The sequence below is a fragment of the Centruroides vittatus genome, unplaced genomic scaffold, assembly GCF_030686945.1.
Source record: "Centruroides vittatus isolate TY-2023 unplaced genomic scaffold, ASM3068694v2 contig_559, whole genome shotgun sequence".
NCBI classification, from domain to species: domain Eukaryota; kingdom Metazoa; phylum Arthropoda; class Arachnida; order Scorpiones; family Buthidae; genus Centruroides; species Centruroides vittatus.
Window position 1 is genome coordinate 1,193,447 of NW_027122332.1, and position 26,310 is coordinate 1,219,756.

Genomic DNA, 26,310 nt, shown 5'->3' on the forward strand with positions numbered 1-26,310 from the left:
CACATTGGCGTGTACCCATAAACGGAGACGCTACCCCTTTGTTCTTCCCCGGCCGTTTATAGACCCAACGCCAGGTGGGACCAATTACCCCGGTCGTGTGGCTTTTAGACCTGCTACGCTAAAAGCGGACCTTTACACAAATGTAATTGTTCTTTGAGTCATTTTCATATTCTCTGTTACTTTAAAGAAAAATACAATGTTGCCTCGTGCTTCGAACATTTCATAGTTTGAACGGTAAATTCAATAAAAATTCGCCTCGGAATTCGAACATAGCTTCGAAACATAAAATGCAATTTGTTGTGCAACCAAATTGTTTCTGGTCAAGTACACCAATACCTTTAAATAGTATCTGCGGAAAATGCTCTAATTTAGACGAATTAAATATTTTCAACAAATGAGAACGCATTTATCTATGTAGGGATCGCAAAAACGCGTAAAAATGGTGAATAATTATAAAGTTTCGAGAGTCAAATCGTGTCAGGAACATGTGTTGGTGATGTAAACCAGACATGAAAGAAACTCTCCCAAACTTATCCTAAAACAAACGCGACACGATAATGAACGACCGAGGGGATGTCAACCGAGAGAGAGGGAGCTTTGTCCAGGTGCTCGTGTACGAGTGTCGGAAACGGGAAACAGAGGGGGGGTAAATGGCCACCGAAGCATCTGGCGGACCGCGTGAGGTCAAAAACGTCAAAGAGAGGGCCATAACGGCGGAATATACGAGCACGAACTTCAAAGACCCCGTCAACACCTCTCGGAACTCTCCCGACCCAGATCGGTCTCCAGTTTCGCATAGAAACAAAAGAAATGACCAATCGGGGTAAGGGAGAGGAAGAATAGAACCAATCAAAAGGGTGAAATTCAGGGGGGAAACTCCTATAAAACTCCCGAGTCGCAAGGTCAAAGGGTGTGGATCCTCCTTCCGTCGTTCTTGGAAGAAGTGCGGCAGTTCTCCTCTGGACCAGTGTTACCTCATAGGCGCCAGAACCTACGTCCGCCAGCTGGTGACCCCCGTCCAGGCCACACGTCCAGTGCAATAGACAGTTCGTCATCCCAGCCCCGGGCACGCGTCTTCGGAAGACGGACCGCATCCGACTACCGACAACTGGAGATCTCTATCACCACAAGAGTCGATCTAGATCGCAATTTGTACCAATAATATGTACGTTAACTTAGTAGTTAGAATAAACGGTTTTGTGTAAGACACTTGTCATCTTTGTCTCCTACCGCCACCACCCACATACGTTTTCGACCCTAGGTTTTCCTGACGCGTGATTAACTGTTTTCCCCTGGAAGTCGGCGGCCTTACATCTATGATCGTACAAAATTGTGTCAGGTTTGACACCGAATGCTAAGGAGTTAAGAAATAATGAAATTAATTGTGAATTTTAAAATACACATGTTTTTAAAAATTAATACTTTTATTCGCGTTTTTAATTATTTGTTTTTATTAGTAAACCAAAGATGTCCGCCATTGCCTGGCGGAGAAAAGAAAAAAGAAAAAATAATAAAGAGGATAAACGTTAAAATGAAAACTATATTACAAGTTTGGTAATTTTAGCCTACCATTGTTATATTTATCACAAGGATCGAGACGATGATATCGGGAGGAGAGTGGGGCGTTCAGATTTTACGGAAGATTTTCCTCGGAGTCTGTCAGAGAATAAGTATAAAATATTTGGTACAGATCGGGCAAAAGGTTTAAGAGTTATTAAGGAGGATGAAATAAGGAAAGGGGGCGAGCTGTCCAGGTTCAAAGAACTAGAAAGGCCATCTTGCCGGGCGCGGACTGTACTTATTACGCCAATCTACGAATCCAGCAATGGTTCCAAGATGCCGAAACTATAGAATATGGCGTCCTCTCGCTATCGCAGGGTAGCGAAACGCTGTCCATATTTCGTCGAACTTTTATAGCACTCCCACCATCCGAAAATGAAATACAGAACTTTTTTCGATAAATGTTATTTGAGGTAAAGATTTATCTAAGGATAGAGTTTCCAACACGTTAAATCGCAAAAATAAGCAAAATATGATAAATTCTAAAAGCGATAACATTACCATTGTGATCTACGAAAAGACCGGTGGAAAAAAAAAAAAAAAAAAAAGAAAAGTTAAATCGATTTCCTACCGCATATAACACTCAATTCCTGTTTTTCTTTATCTCTTTCGCCCTTTGGGCACTAAGAAGGCCTCTATGAACAAGCACACTATGAATTCGGTCAGGCCCAACAATGAGGCTGCCAAGTGATGAGGAGCGGGGCCCGACATATTCAGACGGATCACCCCCGAAAAATGCCTGGGAATTTTTCGACCAGTTCGGATTCGATCCCGCATCCCCAGAGCGGTAGCCTGCCATCTCGACCGTTCGGCCATCCGAAGTCAAATTTTAAAAATAGCTCATTCGCTAAAAGAAATGGTCTTTAATTTTAAAATTCGTTTTAAATTACAAAATAAATATATAATTCTTTTATAAAATAAGATTTATTTACGATAAATTTTAAAACAACGCCCAAATTTACAAGTGTTGCCAGATGCGTCAGTAAATATTGACGAATGACAACGCTCGTTACGTAAAACGTCAGAAGGGTTTATGAATCGAGCCAAACGCATTTTATCAATCTTAATTTTTAAATATTTTTGGTAATGATATGAATCATTTTATAGAGATGCATTTAAATAACTCGGACGAAGAAATGTATTACGAGCGAGAGAACGACGATAAAACTCGTCACGATCAATGGGTGCGACTGAACGTCGGAGGGACTTACTTCTTGACAACCAGGACCACTCTTTGCAGGGATCCCAACTCCTACTTGTATCGCCTGTGCCAAAATGACCCCGACCTCAACCCCAAAAAGGTAAATTCTTCTGTAAGATTCTAGAATCGAGGAGGGGGGAAACCTCTCCAAACGGTAGACCCCCTGTGCGATCAAAAAATGTCTAATGAACCGTACCTGTACATGTGATCCTTCACCGGATATTTGCTTCCAAAGGTCGGTTTTTACCATTACTGGTAATGGTAAAAACCGACCTTTGGTGGTACTGTCCATTCTCTGTGTGCCCTGTCGTTTGAGGCAAGCAATGTTCCGCATGTAGTCGTGCGCTTTGGTTTGAGCTGTTGTTCACACTGAAGTGTCTGTATGGGGTATGAGCCCTCGCACCCACCTGAAACTATATAATGTTGAGTACTCTGTGAATGGTCGAGTAGATTGGCACAGTCACAGTCAGATGTGATAGTCTGGCGGAACGATGCAACTCCCGATCTCGGGGGCTATATCTTGCTGAGGGTTGCGTGTAGAGTGCGGTTCCTTTGTTTTTTTGCTCCTGTAGGTATGATCTATGGCTCTGATAAAGTCCTGACTGTTTCATTTGGAGGTGTAATTATACCTCCAAATTTTAGACTCCCTCTAGATTACCAAAATGTCAAAGAAACCTTATCTCTAACTGAGACTCTCGGTGAGACATTTGCCTCCAAAGTGTTCGTGATATTGTTTCGTGTTGCGTGACGTTGACTCGAGAAGGGGTGCCAGATTTTATAGTGTGGTTCTTGGAACTCGGAAAGGCTTTGCAGCCAAAAAAACCTGCACGTCTTTTTTTTTTTACATTACCTCATTTGTGTATCCCTTTTTCTCATATCGCCACTTCTTTATCTCCCTTTCCACATTGCCTCTTCATATTTTCTCTTCTGTTCTATCTTCTGGAGTTGTCAAGGTCACAACTGTTTTATTCAGAACTGTATTTGTACCAAAAAATTATTGTTAGAATAGGTTTGTGGTATATAGAATGCAAATAATCTAATAATAATGCCATTCTGCAAAGCAATCCAGATGACAAGGGATTGCTTTGCAGAATGGCCCAATCTACCTTTCCCAGTTACTATCTCAATAACAAATTTGGTGGATGATTGAATATGAATCTAATATGGTGTGGACTCCTCAAACTTCTGATGTGTAATAATTTGGATTGGAATATTGGGGAAGAGAGAATTTCTCAACTCTGCCTTTTTTCCCCCCTCTCTCCAGTCACTAAATTGTTAGGACTATGGGGGTAAGCTAAAAAAAACTTCTGATTTTTTCTCTTTTCTGGCTAGCGCTGGATCTATTAGTTAGAGTCTGAGTGTAAAAAAAGCATGATGAAAACGAAAGCTTATATTATCTGAGGATTGCCGATTAAACTGAGGTGGCTTAGCCACCACATATTCTTCCTGAGCCATGAGTCTTTCTCTCTTTCCTTCTTATGAGCATTAAGAGGGCCTTTTTAATCCTACCTATCATGGATTTGGTCAGGCCATGATGGAGGTGAAGGCATGGGATGGGGTCTAATGTATCTGGGATAGACTACTTCCTAGGAAGTTGATTGCCTGGATTCAATTCCAGATTTCTAGAATGGTAGGCCAATGCCAGAACCACTTTGGTCATCTCACTATCCTCTCAACTCTACCTTATGATGATTGAAGATTCTAAAAACAATTATCAGAGATCCGTTCAGTGAGTATAATTCAGTCACTACTATTATGCTAGCTTTATGTAGTATTGTAATAAATGAACTCAGAAACATGAAGAACCAGCAAAAATGCAATAATTTAATAACAAATGTATTAATTGTATTAAATAAACATCATCAAGTTATATAGATCAAACACAAAACAGAATATGTATTGATATCTAAATATGTGAGCTTAATTGTCAATATGAAAGATGTCATTCAGAAGAATTTGAAAAAATAATTTTAATTTTTGTGAAGAATTGAGGAAAATCTACAGATAACTTCCATTGTTTTTATTAATTTAAAATGGTTACCCAAAACACAAGAATTCTTGATTAAAATTGACAAATATGAATGTTTGTTCTTGAAGTGAGATGATTCAAAGCTACATCTTTAGCTACTGTAATTAGGAACAAACAAAGCCTTACTGTTTTTTATTTCAATTAAAAATTTTCTAATTTATTAAATAATTAGGAAAATCAAATAATCATTAATTGGAATTTTTGTCAAATAATATTTGAATTAATATAAAAATGAAAAATGTGAATAACAGGTACCCATTCAGATAAGAAGAGATAATGCTCCCAAAATGTGTAATAAGTGGATATGGAAATAAAAATGGGAAATAATAAAGGCATGAAGTGTTATGAAGTAATATTTCACACAGAAAGAAACAAATGTTGTAATATTTATAAAATTATGATAATTTTACAACTGAAAATGTTTGCTTTTTTTCTAAAATTTCTTTACATTTGTTTATTCATTACTTTTTTAAATTTTAGGATGAAACTGGAGCTTACTTAATTGATCGAGATCCCGACTATTTTGGTCCAGTACTTAATTATTTACGACACGGAAAGTTAGTTATTAACAAAACTTTAGCCGAAGAAGGTAAAGCTAAGAAAACTCTTCATTAAATATACTAATAATTATATAATATATTTATTTACACTCTTTCTAATCATCTTAATTTATGTAAATTATTAATATTTAATACTGATACATTTTGCAATAATACAGAAATAAAATTTTATACATTAATAATGTGTAATCATTGCATTTAATTAGATCTGTGAAGTTCCAAATAAAATAAGTTTAACCTATAATAGAATGAAAGCAACTCAACTTCATTACACACACATTTATATATGGAGGCTGTTCATGCAAATTTGAGATTATTTTCAACAGCTTGCAAAAAATTGGCTTGCAGAATTATCAAAAATGTTGGCAAAAATGGTCGGCAGCATTAAAAAAACGAGAAATTCATATTGTGTGCTAAGCCAAATCTGCAAGAACAAAGCAAAATATACAGAAAGTTTAGAAACTAATTTTGAGACCTAATTCCCTCAAGTCAAAGAGCTATTACAAAAGCATATAAAATGGGAAATATGGGAATAGTTAAGGAATATGAATAATAATACAGATATACCTCACCTTACGTTGGTAATTTATTCCAGGAGAGGCAACGTAAGTAGAAAAATGACATAAGTTGAATTTACTTGTCACTAGGCTAAACCACAAATTACCATTCCCAGTTCTGTATTTTATTTATAAATACATTTTTAATAATATATGGTTAATAAGAATCTATTTTAAGCTTACAAACAAATAAATTTTAGTTTTTAATACAGTACAGAAAAAAGTAATCTAAATTTACAAATACATGTACAGTACATGCTTACAATTTGGTGATGTTTACGGTACATCGTGGACTCTTTATTTGGGAATGTGGTTTGCTCTAAGACATTATAAAATAACATGAATTTGAAGGATAAATAACAAATACAGTTATTAAAATTATTTTGCAATAGTAGAAAATAAATTAATTTACAGACATACCTCATCTTACTTCGATAATTGGTTCCAGGAGAGGCGATGTAAGTCGAAAAACAATGTAAGTTGATTTTAGTTGTGTAGTTACGACGTAAGTCGAAACTACGGTGGAAAACGCCAATAATGAGCACTTAAAGGTCGCTAAATAAGACCACAACACAGGAACACTGATGTTTTCATGTTTCGTTCTCTAGGATTTATGATGATTATATTAAAATTTACTGTAAATGTACATATTTTAATATGATTTTATGTGTTTTTAACGCTTTTCTAGTGATATTACGACTTCAATATTTGTGGTGGACGGATGTAAAGTCAAATAAAATGACTTAAACTTGATTTTTATTTTTCCATATACTTTTTTGACAAATGACGTATAATCGAGAACGATGTAACTTGAGGTATACCTGTAATATTCACCAAGATCTGGACTTTATTATTAGGAAAAAAACAAAAGGATGTAGGCTAACTGCTGAACAGTGTGCAAATTGAAAGAAAAATGCAAGGAAGCTATATGGAAACTATTTAGCTAGTGATAGATAGGGCAGAGTACACAGTCACTGTAGATGAGGTGTACATCTACTTAAGAAACATTTTTAGTTGTAACATGGTCATCTTCGACTCAAAATGCTTACGAATAATAGTAATTATTGTTATTTGTAAGCCAAAAATGATTCTCAGAATTGAGCATTAAGATTATGATAAGACTATGATACTAAATTTCAGTGGCGTGCCGTCATTGGAAGCGGTGGAAGCACCGCATCCACCTTCCAATGACCTTCCCTTGTATTTTCTAAAATATAAATTTTCATATTTTAACGTACTTTGAATTAATTAAAATTAATATTTCATTATAACTGCATTATGTATCTTATTAAAAAATTTTATACTATATGTGAAAAAAACGATAAGATTGCTATTGTATATTCGAATGTCAGTGGCGGAATGGAAGCGCTTCCAAGACAGCTTTCAAGGCGAGGATAACTGAATGGTGTAAAGCGGCCAGAGGGCATTGGCGCATGCGCTTTACAGAGCACCAACCTCAGCCGGTTTAGCTGGTGGAAACTACACACGTGTAACGCTTCCAACGATTCTATCCTTTAGCCACTTGGTAGGGAGCTATCTGACTAAGTGAATTGTTTAAGATTTAAAAAATAAAGAGTATTCAATGTTATTTTTATGTACATTTTGTACATTTGTACATTATGCACGTTTTATTGCAAAGTTATATTTAATTACAGTATAAGTAAAAGAAAATTATAATTATATTGACAGATTTTCAGACAAAATCTTTAGAATTTTTATCACTTTTAGATGTTTTTCATAATATTAAAATTATTAACAATTTTTCCGAGCGTATTTTAATTCTTTAAATTAAGTAAATTTTATGGGAAATTTTTTGATTTATCTAAATTACGTAGCGAATCGCAGTATTTATATTCGTGTCCGGACTATATCGACAAGTAACTCTTAAACATAAAACATATTATAATTAATGTCGATCCGAACAAAGACGTACTAAAAGAATTATATAATTTAATATCATTAATATTTACGGTACCATTTACCGGTGGGTCTGCTGAGCGCAGTTTTTCGACCACGAAGCAAATTCATACATTGGCCAGGAACACTCGGTCAGAGGAAAAATTGTCGTCGCTAGCGTTGCTTTCGATAGAAAGAGAGCTTTCAAATGCGTTGATGGAGTCGACGACCAGCGACTTTTATGATAAAGTAATTAACGACTTTGCGGAAAAAATCGCCGAATAAAGTTAGTTTATAAAAAATTTTAAAAAGTTTTTCTATCATTGTTTGTATCATATCAATTTGTATTATGTAGGCCTATGTATTATTTGTATTTTACAACTAAAATACATAAATTGTTTATTTTTGTCATTTCCAGTATTTGTTTAAAACTTTTATGGAAATGTCATGTACCGGACAGGTCTGACCCGTCACGAAAGACGCGAAAAAACGGTTAATTTAGAGAAAAATTTATTAGTTTAAAAAAACATAAGTAAAAGTCGCTTGTAGTCGGACACCCATTGTTTATATCAAACTGCCAGGCAGAAACCATAAATCGCGGAAGGAATCGTTCTATGATCGGTGGAAGATCGAATTTATCTTCGATTTTGACTTTTCTCACTCTCCAGGTAAGAGTCTCGTTACGTTTAGTAACCATGGATCCACCACTAGGGAAGCGTGATTGAGGGAGAACGACCAATCAAAATGGATGAAAGAAAGAACGGAGATTGATATAATCTCCGACAATCGAGGACACCTGGCACTCGGTTAACGTTCCGAATAACCAAAACCCGTGTGTCAACGCGCAAAAAAAAAAAAAAAAATTTCTCGTCTATTGTGCCAACCTGTAACCTGTGCCACTTCGGACTTAGACCGTGTCCCCGACTCCAACGGACAAAGTCTCCCCGTGCCTTACGGACTCGTCAACGCCACTGTCCCGGAGCCACCTTCGATCGACCATCAAAGAACCACATCGACGCTCAGGACGTCCGAACGGCCGATTGTCCTAAAGCAAACTATTTTGTACATAGTGTATGTTTATTTTATGTTAAAATAAACGGTTTTTGTCAGATACTTGTCATCTTTGTCTCTACAGCCACCACCTATGTACGAATGGACCCTAGATTATTACTGACGCGCAATTAACTGATTGCCCCTGGAAGTCGGCTTCTTACAGAAACACAGCTTCCCTATCATCAAATGTCACGGCACGCCACTGCTAAATTTCAGTGTTTTACATAAGTAGTACTTTACAAGACATACAGTTTGTCCGAAAAGTTACCATGCAGTGAGAAATTTGTAACAATACTGGAGTTGTGTATACGGTATTTTATACAAGACCCATAAATTGTATGCCCCGCATATCTGCTTTGCAGTAGATGGTGCTACCACTTGCATACAGATGTTCTGGTTTTTGGACTACAGTTTTTGGAATACTTCTTTGCCAATTGCACAATTTCCCTCCCTTGGAATCCTGCTCACAAGATCTCTGGACCTTACTCCTCCCTGATTTTGGGCCCACTGGGAAACATTTCTGGCATTTACCATAGGATAAATTGTAGTATTGTATGTAAAAATTTACTTTTATTAAAACTTTACTTAAACCTTTGACACTGCACAGTAACTTTTCTGCACTTTGTGTATATGATTTACATATTGTGTACAGGTTATTTTGAATATATATGCATGTATAAATCTATAATAATTATGTAATATTATTATGATAATTAAGAAACTACTCTGATGCACTTGATTATTTTTTAGGTGTTTTAGAAGAAGCAAAATTCTATAATATTGTGGATTTAATTAAATTGGTAAAAGAAAGAATTCAAGAAAGGAATGCCATCATGACCAAAGTAAGCAAGTCTATATTTATAATCTAAATAACATTGAATAGTATAGAGTTGGGTTCAGCTTCAATTACTCATCTAATAATTTTTTTTACAGAAATTCTATAAAAGTAGAAATAATTATGATTCTTTTATATTTTATCTTGAATTCATTTTTATTTAACTTCAATATTACTTGATGCTACATGTTCTGCTTTTTTTATACACCTTTGAGAAGTCATTTTTATAAAAGTTAGTGTTTTAAAAACTATTTTCTTTCTCAATACTTAAAACTTATTGGATTTTTGGAGTCATTTAACCTTTTGGTAGCTCTTTAGAATATATAAATGATTCTTATAGATATGTTTGAAATTATAATATAGATATTAGAAAAGTTTTGGTGATGGTGAAATTATAAGGTATGAAATTCCTTTCAGTTTGTCATTATTAGTACTATTTTCCTTATGGTTATTTGCCATTCTCTAATTTGGCTTTGTGTAATAATTGGATGCCAACCCTATTATCAAATGCCCTTTTTTAAATCCATACTTTGAGCATGTTTCAAGTAACTTTGATAAATTATTTCAAGTTTGAGATTTTTAAAACTTAGACAGCAATATGTGACATTTATTTGACTAGTAGATGTTGTTATACGTAATATGTATCCATTTTTGTAAAGGCCTATGAAAAATTCATTTTTATTTTTTCAGCTGTTTCGTATAGCAGAGGGAAAGTACAGCAGTCAGTCAAAAACTGATTTCCCAAGATTTTACATTTTTGGACTTGGGGACCTTGAAATGTCGAGAAATGCAAAAAAAATCAGGCATTTTGTTTGTATATATGTATGTGTGTGTTTGAGGAGGCACAATTTTGTTTATCCACTTTGTAGCTTAATAATTTTTTTATCGAAAATTTCTGAACCTTTGCTGGGAAGTTTGTGTATTACAGAGATTAATACTATTAAATTTTAGTGGTTAAAAGTTTTGGGGTGGAGAGAGAGGGGGGGTGTCAGATGTCATATCTAAAGTGAGGTTGGACTTAATGATCTTACTCATTATTAGCATTTACAGTTTTTTATAAAACTGATCTCTACCTTTAAAATTAAGCTTTTTTTTTTTTATAATAATTGGGCTGCAATTTGAAAAAATTGTAGACCTATAAATTCTCACTATTGTTTGTCTGTCCCTCCTTAATCTCAAGAATGGAGTTAGATAGATGAAAGTCAAGACTAGGAAAGCTTAAGGGCAGGAGACCCCAATTAAATTTATTTGAAAACTTTGAAAATTTAAAATCTGTTTTTATTTAAATTAAGCATATATTATCATCAAATAATTTTCTTGTTTTTCCTGTATTAATTACTTTGATTATAATTTTGGTCCCCCTTATTGTTAGCAAGCTATTTAAATTATAATGTATACATAGTGGCCACAGAAATTGCGTCATTATGACATACTAAAAAGCATTAAATAAAAAGCATTAAACAGAAGTGCAAAGTACACATTTAAGCTTATTTGTATGATCATGATTTCTTCTCTGTACTACACATTAAGAATAAACCAAAACACTTCATTTATTTATATAATGCTAGTTGAATGTTATTTCATTTCATAGCCTTACCAATACTGCCAATACTGTTATAGACCACTGTTGGAAGAGCTTGTCATTACAGCTATGGAAGCAGAAAAAGGGTTTAAGGCATAAGTAACCCCAGAAAACATAGCACATACAGTTATTTCTTGTTGAATAGTATCCCAATACTTCAAAGGACCATCTCAAGCTTTAATAACAGCTTTGCAGCACTCTGGCATAGTGTGAAGGAGGATATTTCTTATAGTATTCTATACCAAGCTTTGATACCAAACTCTTCTAATACACTCTTGCAGTTGCTGTTTACTTTCAGACCTTTTCTCTGCAATTTTATGCCCAAAATATGTTTGCAGTTTTCAACAGTGCAGAGATTGGGACTATTACCTGTGCCATTTAGGCATATGGTCTGGGTCTATTGCAGGAATTATTTTACTGGAATAAAGAGTTGTCCTGGAAAATGCCAGATTTCTTGTCACAAAATTGTTTTTCAATTGTTGGAATTAGCTTGGCAGATAAGATGTTTTGTTGCATTTTGCAATTCACAGACCCATTTATAAAGTTTAGTCTGCTGACACCTTTATTTGATATGTATCCACATCATTTGACTGATCAAAATCTTTACTATTTGCATCAAGCAATTCCTGATATAGGTCTTGTCTTTTCTACTTCTAACAAAGGATTTGCTGTCAGATCCATGCAGGTTAAATGTGAATTCATTCAAAAACATAACAGAATCCTATATGTCAACACTCCAGTCTATATCCCATTTACCCCAGATAAGCTGCTATCTGCAGATTTTACTTGTCAGTAATGGATTCTTACGTGGACTTTAGGCTTTTAAATCCATGTTTTAGAAGCAATTTCACACAGTTTGTGTATTCACTTTCTATGCCTGTCTTCTCTTTCCACTTTACTTTCAGTTTGGAAGAACTACCAGGTTGTTCAATAAGTTTTGTCATTCGATAAAAAAAACACAATTTTATGGTTTGAAATACATTTTATTATTCAATATAATTTCCCTGAACTTCAATACACTTGTTCCAGTGATCTTCTAATTTATGGATTCCATCCCTGAAGTGAGAATCCGGAAGACTGTCGAAATACGCTTCCACGGCTGCTATTACCTCTTCGTTCGATGAAAATCGTTTCCCATGCATGAATTTTTAAGATGTGAGAACAGCCAGAAGTCAGAGGGAGCTAAATCTGGCGAATAGGGAGGATGTTGCAACAATTCGTATTTTAATTCGCTGATTTTTGCGATGGTTTTTTGAGCTGTATGAGAGGGTGCGTTATCTTGATGAAAAATGATTTTTTTCTTCTGTAAACCAGGTCTTTTCTCACGAATTTTTACATCCAGCTGGTCCAAAAGATTACAATAATAGTCTGAGTTTATTGTTTTACCAGTTTGGAGATAATCCACGAACAAAATTCCTTTTGCATCCCAAAAAACTGATGCTAACACCTTCTTGGCCGATTTCTGGACCCTAACTCGCTTCGGAGCCGAAGTACCGGGTTCACACCACTCCTTAGCCTCTTGTTTTGATTCAGGATCATGATGGTAGACCCAAGTCTCATCCATAGTAATGAAACGACGCACAAAATCCTTTTTATTTTTTCTAAAATGCTCCAAATGTTGCTGAGAAAGTTGCATTCGAATGTGTTTTTGCTCCATAGTTAGCGAATGCGGCACCCATTGTGCACACAGCTTTCTGTAACCCAAAACATCAGCCAAAATATTGCTCACACTGCCTAATGAGATCCCTAGGGCTTCTACTAAATCTCTCTCAGTTAATCGACGATCTTCCAAAACCATATGCTGTATTTTTGCTACGATTTCTGGTGTTGATGCACTTTTTGGACGTCCTTCACGTGGATCGTCTTCGAGACTTGTACGGCCACGTTTAAATTCAGCAACCCATCTTTCTACTGTTCTAATTGAAGGTGAAGAGTCCTTATACACTTTTACCAATCGTTCATGAATTTGTTTTGGTGCTACACCTTCCAAAAATAAGAATTTTATCACTGCACGATATTCAATTTTTTCCATTGTAAAAAAATACACTGACACGTCAACTTTGAACAGTTGCAAATATCGAAATGAGTTGACAGCTCTACATGAAACTTCACACGTGTTTATAAAATAGTAGTACTATTTTTAGAGTAATAAAACGACAAACCTAATAGCGCCATCTCCTATTGAACGATAAAACTTATTGAACAACCTGGTAGTAGTACATTCTTGCATGCTGAGACACTTCAGCATACAAGAATGTCCTGTCATGGCACAATGTACTCACATGTCCACCTCCTAATTCAACTTTTCTTTCAATATTTCCATGTTTACATCTTATTTGTAATATAGTTGATGACAATGCACTCTCAGTACTATTTTATGAGAGGATAAACCCTTGGAATTCAAAGCAACAATTACATGGTGTTAACTGTCAAAAACTTGCTAAAAGTGTTCTCATATTCATGATGATACAATCTTTACAGCATCTTGTAAATCTGTAGCAAAATGATACCTTAATTTAAAAAATAAACATATTTTTAATGCAAATAAAAAATCAATATATTAAGATAAAAATGCTTTTGATCAGTTATGAAGTTAACTCTAAACATTGCTGGAGTTATGAAGATTGATATTTTTATTTGCATCAACATTTTCTTTAGTTGCATTACACACCTTTGCATACATTTTTATTGGATTTTATGAATGATGCAATTTTCAAGGCTGCTAGTGTGCATTTTGATAATCAGTTTTATCATATATTATCAGATATAACTGTCCATTTATCTCATTTCTTATTTTATAGCTTAAGATATTTAGTAATTTATGACAATCATTAAAATTAAAATAATCTATACAATTTTATTCAATGATGAAATCCAGAAACTAGTAATTGCTCATATATTTGAATTACAATAGAGTGTCGTTTATCCGAATCAATTGGGGACTGAGGTTGTTCGGATAACCGATTATGTACGAAAAAATATATTAACCTATCCCATGTTGAAATTTTTCTCCGTTGCATGTTTGCTTTACATTGAATTTTTGTCAATTTTAAGCCTAACGAAAATTTTTATAATAATAATCGTGGCTATTGTATCATTAAAAATTATTTCTTTATTTTGTACAAACAAAATAAATATATTGAAAAATATAAAACAGAAAAATTATATTTCGGAAGTTAATCTAGTATCAAAAACATTCGATTCAGCACAACACAGTTCGACTGGAACGCTTTTGGTCAACCGACATTTTGGTTGATCGGCTTTCAGATAAACAACGCTCTACTGTAAATCAAATTTTGATTTATGAAAATTATTACATTGTGCAGTACCATGTCTGAGGTACTGTACAACATTTATGCTATTATAGGATTTGTTTTTAAAATATTACAAACATTTTTGCTATTGATGTTCAATGTAGTGCAATACTATCAATATGTGACTTTTTATGATATCATGTAGATTAATACTGAGCCTTTTATGCTTTTAGTCAAGTGTGATAAGACTGATTAATTTACATTTTTTGTTGCAAGAATCCAAACTGAATAATCCTAAAAATATAGTCTGTTTACTTGTACTCATGTTTTACAAATAATCTTTCTTAGCAAAATTTATATCAATAATAAATTACCATTTTAAATTTAACCCAAAATGTTCTGTTGGATAAATGATCCACTTACCCTTTCCTATTCCGTAAAGGAAGTAAGATGATGATATTGGCTATTTTAGTATGAATACAACTTTTGATTAGTCAAAGGGAGATATTCTATTGGAAATGTAATAATTCATTTAAAATTTTCTCTTAGAAATGTGTTGAAAATATATCCCTAATCAATTCCAATTAGATAGTCTCAAATAATTGCCTCTAATCTCTAATCACTCAATGGTTCAGATTAATCTGTACTTTAAACCAGAAACATGTGTCTAACATACAAAGAAGAAAGTTTGTTAGTTTGTTCTTCGTACATTTCAACATGGTTTGAGAAAATGCAATGAAACTTCTCAGGGACCATCTTGTCTGGGAAGAGATCAAGGACTATGTTTGGTTGAATTAACTTCAACCCTCTATCTGTAGTGGGCCCTTTCTGATCAGCAAGATAGTGACATTCAAGTAGGAAAAATTAAATTACTTAATACAAAATGTTTTTGGGGTGCCAAGTTTAAATATTTGAGCCATTTTTGTGAAATTTGGTTGGCCAATTACCATTTCATATTCTGCCTACAAATAGTATGTTAAAATTTGGATGTCTCGAATTGTCTTCTTATGCAGACAGATGTCAATGGCTATTTTCTAATGAAAAACGTCGATTTTTGTCTACTCGACCAATGAAATTGTACCATTCCATACTTTCTGATTATTAACAAGCACAAATGTACTTGAGGGTATAATACAATGTCACTTCATGCCAACATTTACTATATGATTATAACACTTACATGTTGTGGCGTTACAGAGTGGAGTCTTGGAGAATGAACTTGTCTGGCTTTAGAAAATGAACTCGAGTTCATTTTCTAAAGCCAGACAAGTTCATTCTCCAAGACTCCACTCCTGTAACGCCACAACACGTAAGTGTTATAATCATATATGTACTTGAGGATTTTCCAGGGTGCTAAGTATGAATCTTTGGTCCATTTGTCTCAAAATCTCGTTGTTCATTTATTTTTATTTTCATTATATGAATTTAAATAAAATCAATTTGTTTTGTTTTCTTCTTCAAAGTAGATCTTGTCATTTTTATTCTGTTTTGTTACATTTTTTTTTTTTTTCTTAATGTAATTTATTTAATACTTTTCGATAAACATGTCAATGGTAGCTAAAATATCAAAACTCTTAATATGGTTTTCATTTTAATGTTTGTTGTTCTTACTTTTTGCCTGGGTAGCACTAGATATATCTACTAGTGTGCATATATAAAATCCTTTTTGGCATATTCATGAAATTTATTATATTTGATGTATTCTTGAAATATATTTTTATAATAATTTGAAATTTCTGCACATAATCAAAATATTTTATTTTATAACTGTAAAATTACTTTGTTTTATTTGCAGTAACTTTAAATGCTGTCATTTTCTATCTCAAGCCCACACAATACTTGCTTTTTAACAAAGAATGTTGAAAATTAATGTTCAGGTGTTGAAGCCATCAAAACATGCAAACCTCATCTAAATTAGAAAAACCAATAATTTTCTCCAAAAAATGATGTGATTGAATGATATTAGATAGTGTGACATCAAATTTAATATTAGTGTCAATTGCATTACATGAATGCTTAGTAAGAATTATTAAATTCAAAATGAAGTGAACATGAGATGGCATTTTTTGCATCTTACATAAGCACTGTATTGACCTTCCACATCTATTGTAATGCTTTATTGTATTTTAATTATTTACTGAATCTATAAAGGATGGTTCAAAAGACAGGTCTTCTGAATTTTTATCTATTAGACACACAATGACATGATGCCTACTGCATGAAGCCAAAATATGGCCTATAAGAGTTTGAGTTCCAAGTCTGTTAAACATTATAGAAAGTTTTGAATCTATAAAATTTGGCAGAGAAGGAAGAGAAGTAATCACGTCTGATCTAATATTAAATCTCCTCATTGTTTATGAAGTATTGTCCTTTCTGATACTTTGAGAACAGACCAAAGTCTGACAGTGCCTGGTTAGGATTATACAATAGATGTGGAAGGTCTTCCCAGCCCACAAGCTCAAGAGATTAGTGGTAGTGGCTACAGTTTGAGGTTGAGCAATGTCATGCAAACTTTAGTTACTTCAGTGTCCTAATATGAAACAGCTTTTACTGTTACACTGAGAGATGTGAAATCAACCAGATGCACTCTTCAGTGAATATTGCAGATCATAGACTAAAACATTATCTCTGAGATATAGTGGAAGACCCACATCTCATTTCCTGACCTGTAATAGTGTGTCTGTTTCCTGGTAATGCTGAAGAAAATCAGGGACATATCATGTATATCTGCTTTTGTTTATCCATAAGATTACACAACCTATCTACAATACACTTTACTGTATCCAAGCTGATAGCTGGAATGTGATTTGAAAATGCAGGAATTGTCTGTCTTTACTGCTGAATCAATGTCTTAAATGATATTGGTAGATATAAAGTGCCAACCACTCCTCTAGTCATTGGTGACATTTATTTTCCCATTGGCAAACTTGTAGCATCCTTGCTGTAAGCTTGGATTTCCCTGGTTCTTGGTTTCTTTGTCCACAAAAAAGGAATATTGCCACTCACTCACTCTTTTTCCCATTCTGTTAAGACACTTGCCATCTCCCTGCTTTGTCGTGTTGTCAGCGAATGCTCTAGATGCCAACAACCAATATTGAGTGTCACACTGCCTTAAACAGGTTGAGTGCATGCTGTCATGGCATTTGCAGAAATAAAATATGGAATCATATTTTCAAATTCCCCTTATACATCATGTTGCAAGATATTTAGTAATGTATTATAGAAATATAATGCATAAGATTTGTTAAGCTCCAAGTTTAATATAAAAAAAATATATCTCAGTATTACAAATGAAAATATTGTTTTATTTTTTAATCAAAATTCTATACGTATATTTCAGGAGTATCGCAAGCACGTTTACCGTGTTCTGCAGTGTCACGAGGATGAATTGACACAGATGGTTTCGACAATGTCAGATGGTTGGAAATTTGAACAGGTATTACAATTTAATTTTTTATTAAAATAAAAGTGAATATTTGTTTTTTATGAAAATTGAGTACTTATAAAAAGTGTGTATATATATATATATATTTATTTACTTATTTATTTATATTTTGGCAAGAATTTTTATTTTTTAATAGTGCATCTCATTTAATATACAAGATCATTAGTTAATTACAATTACAAAAATTCAAGTACATAGAAGTACCACAACACTGCCTTCATTTGAAATGTCCTTTACACACTTTGGGAACATACAGTCCTTATGGCAAAGTCAACCTTCCTCTATAGGCTACTTTCCCTGCCTCAATATGTAAAAATGGTAGTAAAATTATTCCCAAGTTTTGGCACAACCACTTAAAATTAATTTACAATTAAACATTAATTAAAATAAGTAATTAAAAATGCCAGGGGATTAATTAAAAGGCAGGGAAAGTAGCCTATGAAGGAAGATCGACTCCACTGTAAGGCCTGTATGTTCCCAAAGTGTGTAAAGGATGTTTCAAATAAAGAAGACACTGTTGTGGTACTTCTTTGTACTTGAATTTTTGTAATGTATTAATTACTGTCCTGGCATTTTTAATTAATTAATTTAGTTAATGTTTTAATTGTGGATCATTAGTTAAACAGTGTGATTTAAATAATTGTTTTATATATTATTTTCTCACCAAAGAACTTTAAACTTTTGTTTAGTTCTGATACTTTTCTTCTTGATCTACAAATAAAATGGTACTGAAGATCAGATATCGTAATCTGTGTTCTTCAAACAGGGCTTCAAACAATAATTCATCCAAATAATTATGTTTAAACAATGTTAATCAATTATACCTCTAGTCCTTAATACTATTTTAAATTATTATCGGCTGCTAGGATTTCCGTATATTAAATAAAACTTATTGGGTTTCTCAACTGATAGTATTTTCAGGTAAAATAGATGAAAATAAAGAAATACTGTTGTAATTTTGACTACTGTTATCTTTTTGTGTCCAATCAATTACACCAATATAATAAGTCCTATTTAATATACAGAAGTCCTAGTAAATTTTAATGATTTAAAAATTCTGTGTAATGTTTAGTTGTAAGATTTTAAATTGTCTGTCATTTTTTTTTTTACTATAATGTCATGTCACACTTTGATGATTATTTAGCATTAATCTGTCATCACTTACTAAGCTAATAACAGAAGTATGTATTTCTTCTGTCAAAGCTGTTAATTCCACATCCAGAAGGTGTATAACAAATATGGACCCTGAATTGTAACATCTTTAGCAATGAAATTGTTTAACATTGGAGTTCCTTAAGTGTATTAGACTTAAGATTTAATCTGTTCAGATGATATCTTTTCATTCATGGTTCAGATTTGATTCGTTAATCCAAATATGATGAATGAGCTTTATTATAAAGCTGTGGAATCTTGCTTTACAATATAAGTGTCATTGTATTTTTGTATTGTTATATCGCCAAATCTCCAATAACAGCCATCTTCCAACAACAACTATTTGTAAATGGAGGTCATTTTTGAACCTATTTTGTTTCTGAACAAAAACCTACAGAATAAGCTCCAACAATCAGCCATTTTTTATGTTCCCATCAATGGCACTATTCAGATGTTTGACTTTACAGTTTTCTAATCTGCTCCAAGACCTTGAAAGTTGAAATGTTCTCATCATTTAGAATTAAACTTACTTCCCTTTACGTTGATTTTTATAATTCAAAACGTTAGTTTTACAGTAGTTTTTATCATTTTTTAGTATTTAATTTAAAATTAAGAAAAATTAAAATTAAAAATGCTGACTAGGCAATCCAAGGCACTAGCATTTGTGTTGCCAATGGACTTATTTTGTCATCCTTGCTCATTCACAAAGTCCAATTGGTGATAATTATAAGCCCATCATTAAGTAAATATTTAAGTATATATACTGTATTTACTTGCGTATAAGATGATCTCGCATATAGGATGAGGTGTGACTTTAAAGATCAATATAAAGAAAACATTAGAATTGAATTAATAAATCTAATTATTTTGTTTAATCACAAATAAAATATTATCAAATGCATGTATTAAGGCAAATATGAATGGAAAACAACACCAAAACACTATAATGTGCATGACCAGAAAAATTTTATTTTTTTATGATTTAGAATATGCTAATATTCATTAAAAATAACAATTTAACTAATCTTATAATATAATCAAGATGGGTTGATGATGATGATGATGATAATAATAATAATAACAATAACAACAACAACTCTCTCGTGGTCACTACCTGGTCGTGATGGGAGAGCCCAGTAATTTTACTGATCCATAGGGCAATGCAGGCTGGAGCACAAGCTCCTGGTAGGGACACCCATGCCAGTAAGGTCTATGGGGAGAAATGAAGCTAAGAGTGACCACACCCACATTCTGTGGTGATATTTATTATGGTAATAACTAGATCAAAGTGTGATACCGGCTCGGACGTCGCCAGGTTAACAAGGTCCGCATTCGTGGGTTAGGCAGAGGCTCACGTTCGAAAAATAGGTCACAGTCTCCCTTGGTTACCGGTGGCAAAAGCAGCACCGGCCCAAGCATGGCTACTGCAATGCCCTCAACAGATGTGAGGAACCAACCCAGCCTTGGTGTTTCTGTGGCAATGCATCCACAGACCACAAAGGCTGGAAAACCATGCCAATGGATGAAATGGACAGTAGAAATGAACGAGTTTATCATCCGTACTTACTACACCATCACAAAACTTGAAACAAACATGACAGCATACAGACAACAACTACACCATAGATTCACACAACAGTATCCTCATCTCACTGCCACTGAACAAAGGGTTGTTCATCAAAAAAGAACAATTATACACAACAACCTTATTCCACAAACAACACTTGAACTTATCAAACAACAGGTTGCTGATCAAATACATCAACAGACAGAAACATCTAACATTAATGAAGATCATGTAACCTGTCAGGATAATCCAGCAACAAGCATTGATAATAACACACATACAACAATTACCACTAATGATACTACAGACACTTCCTCATCCATCACTGATAACATAGACATGGATTTAGTTAATACGCTCTCACTTATATTTCAAGAAACACTCACTAAATATACAGGCACAGATCCCACACAACAACCACGAATACCAAAAATCAACACGTCAAAGGAAGTAGGAAAAACACTAAATTATGTAAACACTCACTTACTACCACACTACATTCATTCAGTTTCTACACTCGCAGACATTCATACATTAGTTTATGCTGGGGCAGTCACAGTAGTGACACACCATGGACTGAAAGTACAATCACAGACAAATACACAGAAAACACAATTCTATCACAAGCCTGCATGGCAGAGAAGAATAGAAACACAAATAAATGACATTAGACAGCAATTAGGCAGGCTGACACAATACACTAAAAACAACATAACACCCAAATTAAGGAAACAGCTCAAAAACATTTTCAAGAAAATAAAAACACACAAAACATGAACATCACAACACACGCATCACAGAATACATTGATACACTAAAACAAAAACTTGCTGCCAAAACAAGTAGACTCAAACAATACAAAACATGTACACTACGAAAACAACAAAATAAATTATTTACAATGAAAAACTCTTTTACAGACAAATTAATAACAAAGCAAACACTGATACACAGCACAGTGGCACACCAACAGAAGAAGAACTCACAACATATTGGTCTTCTCTTTGATCCAGTGCTGTCACGCACAATGCTGATGCAGGCTGGATCGAGAAGGAGAACAGAAACTTGCACAGCATACCAACTATGCCCTGTGCTGAAATAAACATACATGATTTCCAATACACTGTTAACAGAACACACAACTAGAAGACACCTGGTGTAGACAACATTCACAATTTCTGGTACAAAAAGTTTACATCACTGCACCAGGAACTAGCTAAACACCTAACACACATCATCATCAATCCACAAGACATGCGAAATTTTCTTACTCAGGGCATCACCTATATGAAACCTAAAAACAACAATACCACAAACCCCACACAATACAGACCAATTACATGTCTTCCAACACTCTAAAAATTATTGACATCCTGTATCGCAAACAAAATATACAAACATGTTGAAGAACACAACATTCTTACAGAACAACAAAAAGGTTGCCGTAGAAACCACGAGATGCAAAGAACAGTTACTCATAGATTCAGTCATTCTACGGCAAGCACACAAACAACACAGAAACATACACATGGCATATATAGACTACAGAAAAGCATTCGACAGTGTTCCACACAGTTGGCTGCTACATATCCTACACATGTACAAAATACATCCATCACTCATTGCATTCTTTCAAAACACTATGCAGCACTGGAGAACAACACTACATCTCAGGGTTAGTAACACTTCCATACAAACAAACCAAATTTTTATTAGGTGAGGAATTTTTCAAGGAGATTCCTTGAGTCCTCTCTGGTTCTGCTTAGCCCTGAATCCATTATCCAACATGTTAAACAACATGCAATATGGTTACAATATCAGACATGGAAAAAACAACACAGTTTACACTGTCACATCTCATGTACATGGATGACATAAAACTTTATGCATCCACACAAAAACAACTTCATCAACTCCTACAAATCACACATTCATACACCAAGGACATACAAATGGAATTTGGCCTAGATAAATGCAAAACACTTCACATAGAAAAAGGAATCCTGAAGAAAGAAGATTTTGCACTTGGAAATGGAAACATTATTGAATCCATGGAAGAGGGCGAGTTCTACAAGTATTTAGGATTCCAACAGGCCAAACTAACAGAACATGCACAAATAAAGCAAAGATTAATTAAAGAATACCAAAGTAGGTTAAATGCTATTCTCAGAACACAGTTAAATGCAAAACACACAGTTAAAGCAATAAACACATATGTCATTCCAGTACTTACATATTCTTTTGGAGTTATACATTGGACTCACACAGATCTTGAGCAACTCCAAAGGAAAACAAGAACAACACTTACTAAGCATAAACAACATCATCTTAAATCCGCCACAGAAAGATTAACCCTTCCACGTAAAGATGGCGGACGTGGTCTGATTGACATAGTTAACCTTCACTACAAACAAATACAGTCACTGCGAGAGTTTTTCTACAAAAAACAAGAAACATCACAATTACATAAAGCAGTAACTCTAGCAGACTCAAATAGCACACCATTAAACTTACACTCACATCATATGGACACAACACAACATATAAAAAGCATAAAGACCATTAAGCAAGCGTGGGCTCGAAAGGCACTCCATGGCAGGCATCCTTATGATCTGGCCCAGGATTTTGTTGACAAAACTGCGTCAAACAGCTTGTTAGCTCGGGGATGCCTCTTTGGAGAGACGGAAGGATTTATGATCGCCATACAGGATCAGGTCATAAATACTAAAAACTACAGAAAACACATACTAAAAGATGCAACACTCACAAATGACACATGCAGAAAGTGTCACATCATGCCAGAAACTATACAACACATCATCTCTGGTTGCAAGCTCTTGGCACAGACAGATTATTTACACAGACATAATCAAGTAGCAAATATAATACACCAAGAGCTTGCAAAGAAACACAAATTAGTAGATATCCACGAACCATACTACAAATACATTCCACAGACAGTATTGGAAAACAACACGCACAAAATGTACTACGACAGAGCCATAATCACAGATAAAACAATTTACCACAACAGACCAGACATCACACTCATTGACAAACACAATAAAATCACATACATTATAGACATATCCATTCCAAACACTCACAATATACAAAACGCATGCACTGAAAAAATTAGCAAGTACACAGAACTCGACCAGGAAATAAGGCATCTGTGGAGGATGGATAGGGTGCTTATTGTACCTGTTGTTCTCTCTTCTACAGGTGTCATACCACACACACTACACAAAAGCCTGGGCACATTAGAATTGAATAGAAACACATACATCACACTACAGAAGGCCACTATATTGAATACATGTCATATTGTGAGAAAATTCCTGAATACAGACACACACACTTCTTTAATTTCTGTTTCGGTTACTATGCCTTGACTTTGGTCCAGCATAGTACACAGCCACCGGTGTTAACCGAGTATATCTCACTTAACCCAACATAATAATAATAATAATAATAATAAGCACAGAACCCAAATGGTTAGGAGTTGAAATTTGGTATACAGTTAGGGTACATCATGAGGAATGTACACTAGAAAGGGATTTTTCAAAATTCTCCCTGTGGGGGAGAGGGAGAGGATTAAGGCTTATCCTAAAAAACTCGGCTTCTACTGTAATATTTTAGATGCGATTTTTTTACTTTTAACTGTGTTTTAGTAGGGTATGTCATGAGAATGCACTCTAATAAAAAAAATTTGGAAATTAAACTCTCAGAGGGAAAAGGAGAGGAGTTAGTTTTAGTCAGTATAAAGTGTAAATAATAAAGAAGGAAAGTACATATAGTGTACATTTTGGAAATTAATAAATATTTTAATCATTTCCACTCTTCGGGTAACCCAAAAGGATTCATCGAAAATAAACAAATTCGAACGAATATTTGTGAATTTGTTTCAAATTTGAAATATAATGTTCCAAACAAGTGTTTTTAGATTTTAGAATTTAAAATTAATCATTTTATTCAAGTAAGGTTATCATCAAGTAAGTTAATTCTCCATTATAATGAGAATTAACTTGCCTGAGCAATGTCAGGCTCATCTGCTAGTATGAAATAACTACACTTATAATCATTGCTAAGTGACCTGTATTTCATTAATAATTTTATACGTAACAAGGAACTATTTTCTGCAGACAAATGAGATGCAATGTGGTTTTTAATTGATGGACATAGGTTTAAACTGATAAACAGAGGGGGTGTATCTTAAATAAAAAATTATTTTAAAAACAATGGAGTTAGATAATCAGTCTTTACTTATTTGTACTATTGACCAGTACACGGAAAAATAATTCTCCAATCCTTTCTGACTTATGGAGGCTAAAAAATGGTGTATCTTAGTTTGTTTACTGTAGGTGCCAACTTATGATAAATAGACTATAATGGCAGCATGAACTATACACAGTTCACAGAAATTATTGCAAAAACACAAAGAATCCTTTGCTCACATGTATAGGATGATCTAGGTTTTTGAAGTAATGAAAACCTCATCTTATAAGTGAGTAAATACAGTATATATTTGTATTAAAATAGCTCCACATGTTTGGTACTTGGTACCAAGTAGTGTGGACAATTTACTCATGACTAATATTCAGTATTGCCATTTCCCATTCCTTATCTGTATTTTGTGCTAAATCAAATGGGACAAATAGTCAATTATTTGGCAATTGATGAATAAGGAATGTATGGAGCCATCTTCAGGAGAAAATGAAAACATTCTCATTAACTTAAATTATTTTATTAAGATTTTTGCTGGATACATATACATTTTTTCTGTATTTATTTAACTACTTAATATGTGCACTAACAAAAATTGTTTGTTTTTCTTTTAGTTAATTAGTATTGGCTCGTCTTACAACTATGGTAATGAAAATCATGCTGAGTTCTTGTTTGTCGTATCTCGAGAATATCCGGGTTCGTTTTCTCGTTCCTCGGATCTTGATCTGACAGACAGAAAGGTAAGGCTTTTTAATTTATTGGGAATTTATGTTAGACTTTTAATTTCAATGTAAGAGCTCCCGGTAAAGTTAGAATTTTTTATATCATCGAAGTTTGAAACTAAGTGTGCGTTTGCAGAAAATTTTTAATTCTTCTTAGTTTAACAATTTTATAAAATTTTTGTTTATAATGGAATTTTTTTTATAGCAAAATATTATTTCTTATTATGCTATGTTTTATTATTCTACTGTGTCCTGTGTTAGTTAACTATCTAAATATGTTGTTTAAATTTTGGAACATGCAAAAATAAATTAAAACCTAATTAACAAAAAATAATTCTATATTAACATTGAATTGAAGGTTGATTTTGACATCTGCAATTTTAATAAGCATAAAAAGTAATCTCGAAAAACTTTACATAGAAAATATAGGCGTGAAATTAATTCTCCAATCTTATTTATTTAGCATATTCATATTTATAATGCTGCTTTGCTATTAAAAATGCAAGATCTCTCTGAGCAGAGTTGTAATTTTATCAGTTATTTTCATCATATAAATAATTCATTATATAAATGTATCTAACAATATGAGTATGTTTATTTTAATATATATTTTTGAAATTTTAATAGATTGTGAGACAAAAGGCAGACAGAATGTAGAGACAGAAGATGA

The 26,310-nt window shown here is 33.7% G+C and overlaps 1 protein-coding gene across 1 annotated transcript; it reads left to right on the forward strand.

Annotated features, from left to right (window-relative positions):
* Positions 1-2,572: 2,572 nt before the first annotated feature.
* Positions 2,573-26,310, forward strand: LOC136978880 (BTB/POZ domain-containing protein KCTD5-like). The gene is made up of 6 exons (XM_067274715.1): positions 2,573-2,861; positions 5,271-5,379; positions 9,607-9,698; positions 17,868-17,963; positions 25,533-25,658; positions 26,268-26,310. Exons 1-6 carry the CDS (start codon positions 2,652-2,654, stop codon positions 26,295-26,297), a joined length of 663 nt encoding a protein of 220 aa, XP_067130816.1. The 5' UTR covers positions 2,573-2,651; the 3' UTR covers positions 26,298-26,310.

What these genes read in the sequence shown, in the direction of transcription:
- LOC136978880 (XM_067274715.1), top strand. Translation starts at nt 2,652, where the DNA reads ATGAATCATTTTATAGAGATGCATTTAAATAACTCGGACGAAGAAATG. An exon ending in GGAATGCCATCATGACCAAA is followed by an intron (nt 9,699 to 17,867) that starts GTAAGCAAGTCT and finishes CGTATATTTCAG; the next exon opens with GAGTATCGCAAGCACGTTTA. An exon ending in TTGATCTGACAGACAGAAAG is followed by an intron (nt 25,659 to 26,267) that starts GTAAGGCTTTTT and finishes AAATTTTAATAG; the next exon opens with ATTGTGAGACAAAAGGCAGA.